Source organism: Acanthisitta chloris, unplaced genomic scaffold (assembly GCF_000695815.1).
Source record: "Acanthisitta chloris isolate BGI_N310 unplaced genomic scaffold, ASM69581v1 scaffold43703, whole genome shotgun sequence".
In the NCBI taxonomy this organism is placed as follows: Eukaryota; Metazoa; Chordata; class Aves; order Passeriformes; family Acanthisittidae; genus Acanthisitta; species Acanthisitta chloris.
The window spans coordinates 2,222-11,199 of NW_008666219.1; the positions used below are offsets into that span (position 1 = coordinate 2,222).

The following is an 8,978-nucleotide window of genomic DNA, read 5'->3' on the forward strand; positions in this document are numbered from 1 at the left end:
GCTTTCACACATCTCTGGGGAGATGGCTACAGCAAGGAGGCTGGCAGCAAGTTATATCCTGGAGAAAAATAAATGAGTACTTAAATTGTCTTACAGTTGCCTGAAGCAAGAATCTGTTTTTTTTAAAACCTCTCAAACCATAGGAGGCTTCAGGACCTAAGCACTAGTGGCAGGTGGATGCTTACACCTGGCATACACAGGCTCATAATCAAGCATTTGGAGTTCAGTGAGTGTCATTTTTCTGTTCTCTCTCTTGATCAGCTCAACTACGTTTTAAGAAGCCAAGATCCAACTGGCTGAATAGACAGAATAAGGACATTGAGTGCAGCTCAGCTGTCTGGTGACGATGGAGAGCAGCAGCCTATTCTGATTACAGAGGTGAAACTGCTCCCTTGGAGCTGGTACAAGGTAATGGACTTTAAAAATTCAAATAACCCCTTCAGAAGGGTCAGGTCTCCTGAAAAGTGCAAGTACCAAAGGGGAAAGAGATTTGAGGCTGACTGCATCTCTGAAAAGAAATTATCCATACCACAGTAGAAAGTAGCTAAAGGTCAGCTAAAGGGATGCAAAGGGGAAAGTTAACTGTCAAATTGTTTAAAAATTGGAAGGAGAATCAGACTGTAAAAAATGGAGATGGTCCTGAGAGCTATTCTGTTAAGGACATAAAGAGGGTGTTTTCAACAAGCTCAAAGTGAAAAAAAGCAGCTTTAGTAGCAAGAAGATGGCAGTAAAAAGAAAGACAAGTTAACTGCTCAGGGTACTATCACTATAAAAGAAAACACCTTACCCAGAAGCACGATGTCTGCCTCCATTTAAATGAGGTCTGCTTACTTCAGCACCAGGGTGTTTACATTGAATTATTTTCTGTTATTTATTTATTAGAGAAATTTGACAATGACTGTGTGAGGCCTGTTTCTTGTTTTGCTTAGCATGGCAATTGTTAGCTGAATCTCAGAGCTGAGATGTGCCTGTTTAAGGCAATGAGGCAGCAGAGATGCATGTGTGGGTTGCATGAGTATTATCCAGGTTCATCTCTCTGGGGCTGCTGATTCTAACCATGTAGGAGAGAGGAGAGTTTAGTGTTGAGATTGCAGTGAGAGACTACAGTGCTTTAAATGAGAAATCATTAGACAGTACATACTTAGACACTGACAGCAAATTATCTGTGACAGTGACTGAGACAGAATATTTGCAACCTCCAAAGCTACTATTTTAGCAGGTGCTGATGTTAAAAAGACAGTAGCAGGTGAAAATAGAGTCAGAAGGATAGCACATGTAGGTAAGGGAACTCTTTCAGTAGATGGATGCTGGTTACAGGGGATGTTAATGGTATGTAAGAAAAACAGACCACAAAGGTGATCTAGGAACACAAAATAAAGGCTGGTACAGTCTAAGTATTCAAAGCAAATAAAAAAATCCTAACTGTCTCCTGAAGTGAGTTTATTGAAGCTTGAAGAACCCTCTATTTGGAGAGTCAGAGTACAATGCCCAGAATCTGCAACCTAAGAAAGGAAGATGCTCGCATTCATTTTGGCATGGTGTCACATCTTTTGAGATACAAATAGCCCATCAAGACTCAGAGTGATAGGAAGGCAGGAGATTTGCTCTGTGTATAAGACAGACCAAACTATCACATATGAACATTTTTTAATTAATAATTTCAATATTTTTTTCTGTTGAAAGGAAAACACTGGTAGGCAGCTGTGTGTGAAGAGAGCTGGAAGAATGATCAGGCAGGCACACATCTGTGCATGCACACACCCTGGCACTCAAACACATGGGATTTGGAGGCCAAAATCCAGATCTGCCTTGGGAAAACTGAACAAAGATACTGTGGATACTCACCGTGAATCTTGTCACTTGATGTTTATTTTCAATGCTAAGATTCAACCACATGCTGCTCTAAGAGGATTGTTATGTCAATTTTAGTGCCAATCACAGGCTCCCAAATTAAGTTCCAGACACCATTGCGCTGCAGCTTAGCTCATCGTGAGCAGGGAGCTGCGTGGCTCCCCCCAAGGCTGACAGCTGGGAACTCACACTGAAGGTAAACAGAGCTGCAGCAGAGGTGTTGCCCATCACACAACTTCAGCTATCGTTTACAGGGTTAATGATCATCCAGAGAGGCAAAGATTACTATCCTCTAAACCGCTGGAGCTGAGCAGAGTGCTACAAGTGATCGATTGCCCCGGACAAACTGTTTGCTTTGCTTAGGACTGCAGCTCACCAAAACATTGTCCAGCAAACACTATGCAATGATGGGAGTGTTGCACAAGTGCCTAATTTTCCCTGCAGAGTGTTTTAAATTCCTGTACTCTGCAGACATGACACATTTCTGTAGAGCATTAACATAATACAAATTATTTTATTAAGCTTACAGCAAATTATTCACAGCTGCTAGCGAAGGAGTCTTCTTGGCTTGGACAACCAGCTGAGAAAGATGAGTAACTTGTTTCAGTTGCCCCACCTCTCTTTATTTATTTTTGAGGAAAATAGGGAGCACTGCTAGTATTGCCACACTGTATTATTGAAACACACAGAGGCTTCTTGCTTTGAATATTGACTAAACCGCAGCTGTCTCTGGCCAAAAGCAGCACTATTTTGCTTTAGCCACCAGAGTGAGCTGCTGCTCAACTTTTGAATAAGGTTTGGGCTGTTTGTGTTGCTCGGAAGAGGAGGTGTCCTGTCATTTTGTCATGCAGAAGCACAGCTGAGATCCACGCCTTCCGTAGGAATGATCTCTGTGATATTGTGTCTGACTTTAATGCTCACGATCTATTCCAGCAGGACAGGGAACAGTCTTCAGGCAACCGAATTGTGTTTAAGATAAACACCCCCAAATTTGCAGGTGTCCCCACGTTACTCATCACTCAAGAAGAAGAGTGGAAACCAACCTTCCAAAAGCAGGATAGGCTGAATATAGAGATCATCGTAGGGACAGGTTGGATCCTTCCCCCAGTAAGGAACAAGTAAGTCTCTCCTCTGTGCTGCAGCAAGCGTGTCTACAGGTAGTGTCATGTATGACAGTCAGCCAGTTCAGATTTGTGCATAAAAATCAAGTGCTAAAGCATGGAGTTGGAGATATTTCTCCTGGTTACAACTAGTGCTAGGAGAGGAGTAATTTGTAACCCTGCCAATACAAAAGCCACTGAGCAGATACTGAAACCAGCTTGAATGTTAAAGTTGGATACAAACTTACAGCTTAGCTAAAGCTTATTTTGCTCCTGTTAACTTCACTGGCATTGTATCTGTTGCTTATGAGGTCAAAAGGCCTTATTAATACATTAGCATTTTTAATAAATGGTAAAATAGATCAAAACCTGGCTGACAGCCATTCAGATCTATCAGTAATGCAAGTGGTTCTGTTTGGCAATGAAATGCCACTGAGCAGCAGCTCAGAAGTGCTAAGTATGGAGCCTTACGTTTTATTATCCCTGCTCTTTCCCAGCAGGGACTGAATCCTGTCTGAAACTTTCAGAGGCTGGCCAGATTTTGATGGTTATGATGCTTTCAGATTTTAACCAGGGTAGCGAATAGTTTCCAGCTGACATTCATCCTTGCTGATTTAATTCAATAAGGCGACCAGCAAATACAGCTAATGTTCCTATAAAACAAACTAGCATAAATATGCCAAGGAGAAGATGATCAACCACCATCGCAACAAACTTCCATTCTTCTGCAGCCTAGGAAATAAACAAAGGAGATGGTAAAATCTCTGCAGAGCCATGTTTGTTGTGGGCATTCTTGTAATTTACTGTCTCGAGCAATGGAAAGGTTCTTCCATAGTTCTATTATTGTTATGCAAAAATACTCAATTTCTTCTCAAAAGCAGGTTACTGGTTTAGAAAGCCTGAGCAACCTAGAAATACAAGTGTCAATGCTAAACTGATCAGAAACCCTAGCAATCTGGTGAAAAATTTGATTAAAAAGAAATGTTGAAAAGCTTAATTTTTAGGCCAACAGTTGCTTTGGAAAGAGAGTTTAAAATGTTGAAAGCAAAATGCTTAGTTCGGCCCAACTGGCTTTTTATTTTCCATTGCTTTTGCATTCTCATGAATATCTAAGGCAGTTTCCATTAATTTAACTCTAATCCCTGCTTTCCATGCCCAGTATACACTCTAATGTCTGAGAAAACCTTCTTGGTGGCTCCCTTAGTCTTTTTCCCAGTTGTGGGACACTGTGAATCGCTTGCTCTGTGACTGCCTTTTCTCTGGGTGCTTTTGGTGGGAACTCGGCGTGGTAAGAGTGAGCAGAGTATGAGTCACCAAGTGCAACAGGGTTCAGGATTCCCACCCTGTAACTGCACTAAGGAGCAACATGTTCTGGCCTAAGGCACCCTTTACTTTTGCCTCAGTTTTCCCACAAGTAGAATAGGCTGTTGTAATTTATCTAGAGGACACTGATAATTAATACTGTTTTGAGGTGGTTCATAAGTGAATGCAATGAAGTGGCAGCCTTTAGAAGCCACAACCTTCAGTTTATTTGGAGAACTTGACTTTTGAAATCCCCTGGAAGTGATATCTACAGTGCCCAGATGACCCAAGCAGCTGGGCTCCACTTTCGAAGGGAGCCCTTGCCGGTAACCTGAAGACCCTCGTTGTAAGCCTAGGAGGAAGCGAAGCCCAGAGATGCTGAAGCTGTGCCAGCCCTGCTGAGGATAACATTTTGTCTGCAGAGAGGCTTAGGAAACATGGTGAACATGAGACCACAGCCAGAGCCATTCCACATGCTCCAGGAATTTTGTCACAGGAACCAACACCATGGTGTGAATCCCATCTGTGGGAAGGAATTGCCTGCTTTTCAAGGGCATGGGCCAAATTATTGTCTCAGAGAACTCTCTCCGTCTTCAAGCTAACCTACAGGAAAGGTCTATAACTATTCAAGAAAGGTGAAACACCAGGACTGAATTACCCTTCCAAAAGCTGTGTGAGCTGTGATAACTGAAATAAAAGTGGGGTTCATTGCGCTGACTGTGCTAGAAGGAGGCAGGGCTAGGCTTTCCTAGGGAACACTGCCATGTGTGACTCTATATGCATTTATCCTTCCTTTGGCTTGCAATGTGGAAAAAGTCAGTAATCAGAGTAGCTCATGGCATGCTTCACTTGGAGGGACTACTTGTAGCATTCAGGAATAAACCAAAACCTTATTGAAATAAGAATTATTGTTTGTAAGTTACATTTAACACTTCTCAGATAAAACTACTGGTCTTTTGGAGTTTGGCTTGCTTCCTGGCTTTTCAAAAGCAATTGGATCTTGCTAACTGCAGGGGAAAGATGCCCGAGTGGGAGACAGGAGAAATGTGTTTTGGAACTTGCTTACAGTTCTTGAAACTGCTTTTCTACTTACAGACACTCCTTCTCTACAGCTTCACATTCTACATTTAGAAAATCTTAGTAGTGATACTATTTTTCTTTACTAGATTTTTGTCAGGCAGGCAAGATTCAAATTACCATCTGTGATAATTATCTATCGCACCTTGTTGATTGCATCAAGACCGTCCACTGCTAAAGCCAAACCAGGGCTTGGAATGTTTTGTAAGGCAGGACATTTTGCCAAAAAAATAAGATGTAGCAATATGAAAGCTAGCAATGAATCATGCACAAAAAATGCCTTACGTTACTGGCTTCTTGGTCCGATTTCATCGTTTCCGCAATGTATTTGATTCCCTCTATAGCGTTTTTCACATCTGGGTTTTTGGTAAGTGGGGAGTAGAAGTTGACAGGCACAGAGCCTGACTTCCCAGAAATGTCAGAAATATCAATATCTTCTGCAAAAATACTTTTGTCTTGTTTATCCCTGGACGGTCGTTTCATTGTAGAGAAAAACATGATGTTTGGGATTGTGTCAATAAAGAGCTGAAAACAAAGAGGGAGAAAATGACGGTTGCTGGTCTGTGGGGCTGTGTTACAGATGCAGCTGTGTGCTGAACAAAGGCAAGCCTCCCTGCTCCCAGATCGCATTCCCGTGCTGGATCAGCTACAGATTCCCTCCAGTATGTCACAGCCTGTGCTTCAGTCACACTGGGGCTTTTGTCAGCCTCATGTCCTGGAGCAGAGGGAGTCACCCACACATTGTCTGGAAACCATTTCTCCCTGCCATACACCCACCATCCACACATGGAGCCCCAGACCAGATCCTCAGCTAGCATGAGCTGACAGAGCAGAGCTCTATCCATCTCGTCTAATTTGGAACATATTGCTTACAAATCTGGCTTGAAGAATGGACGACAATGAATCTCTCTTGGCTACTTACATTTGACTTTGCTATTAGGAATATTTGCTATACATGCATGTATGGTTTACAATAAATTCCTTTGGAGTAACAGAGGCTTTCTGTCAGAGCAATGTTAAGCACATGCAGTGTTTGCCTTTGAAATTTTCTTTCTGCAGGAATTGTTTGTGCTGCAGAGGGAATCTGATGTAAGCTGTAGCCTTAAAGTTGTAGTTAGAAATACACAGAAAAATCTCCTGTCATGTCATGGTTTTGTATGAACCCAAGCAGACTTCAAAAAAGGCAAGAATAACTGAATGGATCAGACCGTCTTTGGTACTGTCTCCCTGGCAAAGAACTTGCAATGACAGACAACCAATTTTTTCTACATCTTGTGGTTACCATTTAGACTACTGTGCAAGGATCTCCTTCCTTCCAAGGGCTGCACAGCAACTGTATTTACTGGAAAAGTACAGAGAAGATAATTTAGCTTTTGCTAAACTGTCTTTTGCAAATGGGATGCTGAACTTAGGTATCCCCAATATCCTTTGTGCTCTGCACTCATGCAGGCTGGCAGACTTGGCCACTGGCAGGCAGCAGTGCCTTGCAGTCAGATGGAGAATTAGACCAGGAAATGTAATTTGGGTCCAGATGGACATTTTCTTTTCCCTGTACCTTCAGCTGCCTATGTTTTGTCTCATCTGTTCCCTGCAAGACTCTACGCCGATGGACAATTTTGTTACTTAAAGGAGCACTTTAGCAGTCCTGCTGACTTTATGCACAGCTAAGTAGTAAACACTGGCTCTTGTGTCTCAAGACATTTAACATGATGCATTTACTTCCCCAATTCTTCTGGCTTTTATTAGAAAACCTGCCAATGAAATACAGAGCATTCAGTGGAAACCAGCAAACGTACAAAGCCATAGAGCTCACCTTCCTGACCCACTGAGGCATGGTGTGAGTGCTTGGGGAGCGGTGGTGGGTGTTGATGACGATGACTGTGATGATGATTGAAGCGCTGACAAACACCATGGTAAACAACATGTACTTGCCTATCAGAGGCACTGCACTGGAGGTGGAGGGAATCAACTCCACAATGACCAGCAGGAACACAGTCAAAGATAGCAGGACAGAGATGCTGAGAGTCATTTTCTCACCTACCATGCAAAAAAAACCCCCAACCCAAAAAGTAAAGATAATACCATTGCTGCTCCTATCATTTAGTACAGAGAGTATTTATTTGAGATCCAGGATGAGAGTGATAGCTGTTCACACAAATATGTGTATGCATTTGGACTGCTATCACCTCTGCCAGCATCCAAAACAGTAACTAGGCTGGGCAAGCCTGAGAACCTAATAGAGTATCAGCTCCAGCACTAAGTTGGGAATCAACAGGTATGAATGGGCTGAGGTGCAGGTGATGGATATGGAAAGCTTATTTGCCAGGAGCATTTCATGGGCTGTGTATTTTGAACAATGCAGTATCTGCACCTGATTAATGCTTGCTCCACAGCCTCCTGGGGGTTTGCTTGTCTTACTGTCTGGCTCTGGGCTTAGAGGGCAGACAAAATTCACATCTGACACCAGAGGTCAGTTGCTATTTGAGATCTCCCAGCATGCAGGGTGTCAAAAATGAACCATAAACCATGATTCATAAATCTTTTTTTTTCCAGTTCAACTTTCTATAAAGTTTTCCACTGAGAAAAAAAATCACATCAAGTATTTTCTGAGAAGGGGCTTACCAAAATTGAGCAGTATGACAAGCTGACAAGAGGCAAAATGAACGAAGCAGAAGAAATGGTTGCAGGGAGCAAGAGTTGCTCAGCAGTGACAAAGGAGGCCAGAATGGGCCAGGATTACTCTCTGTCACATGAGGTAATGTGCATGAGCAGATAACAAGCTCTCTGCTCTAACAGGGAGCCCTACATGCTCACTTACTGCATAATGTACTAACAAACTAACTACCCACCTGTGGCAAAACATACAAATTAACCAGACAAATCTTTGGTTTGCAGAAGTTCACAGGATAGCTAATCAGCAATTTCTGTGGGGAAACACTCCAATTTATTTGTATCAATAGTTTCAGCTTTTAGCACTTGCCCTTCCTTTGCAGAATATTGAGAACGATTTTTTTCACTGGAAATGTCCAGTTTTCATATGCACTGGACTTCAAGTTGGCTGGTGATTTCAAATACTGAAAATTTCTCAGGAACTTGTTAGAAGAGCAATTTCTATGGCAGTAGAATGAATAAATTTACGTACCTGAATCTGTGGGTAGGTAAAAAACTAACCCTGTTAAAAAGGAGAAGAGCAGGCAGGGGATGATGACATTCACGATGAAGTAGAGAGGCAGACGTTGCATGAGGAAGTGGTAGGTGATGTCCAGGTAGGGGGTATCAGGACAGCAAGCATAGTAAACCCAGTGCTTCCAGCCACGGTAATCCTTCATCACCCACTCCCCACTCTCCATGAAGTTACTCAGATCTGGACGATCACTCTCCTGGCAGTAAAAATCCCAAACAAATTCTTAATATCAGATGTTCTGAACCAAATCAAAACTTGGGAGGGTTGCATCAGGAACAGGATTCCAAATACCTCAGGCACTTCGTGCATTTTTGTGAGCAAACCAACCTCATCTAAGTTATTTTGCCTTAAAATATCAGCCCATACACAGCACTCAACTAAATATTTTACAGAAACACTCAGGGATAGTGGACAAAAGAGAAAGCTTGAATAAATATTTACAGATAGGAGACATACCTGTGGGG

At 42.4% G+C, this 8,978-nt stretch overlaps 1 protein-coding gene across 1 annotated transcript in view; it reads right to left on the reverse strand.

Annotated features, from left to right (window-relative positions):
• Positions 1-3,551: 3,551 nt before the first annotated feature.
• CHRNA1 (cholinergic receptor, nicotinic, alpha 1 (muscle)) overlaps positions 3,552-8,978 on the reverse strand; it is a 9,039-nt gene continuing 3,612 nt past the window's right edge. Inside the window, exons 6-9 of the mRNA XM_009071996.1 lie at positions 8,473-8,710; positions 7,144-7,367; positions 5,616-5,855; positions 3,552-3,683 (exon numbers count right to left, since the gene is read on the reverse strand). Coding sequence (XP_009070244.1) covers positions 3,552-3,683; positions 5,616-5,855; positions 7,144-7,367; positions 8,473-8,710 — 834 coding nt within the window. The remainder of the gene's footprint in view (positions 3,684-5,615; positions 5,856-7,143; positions 7,368-8,472; positions 8,711-8,978) is intronic.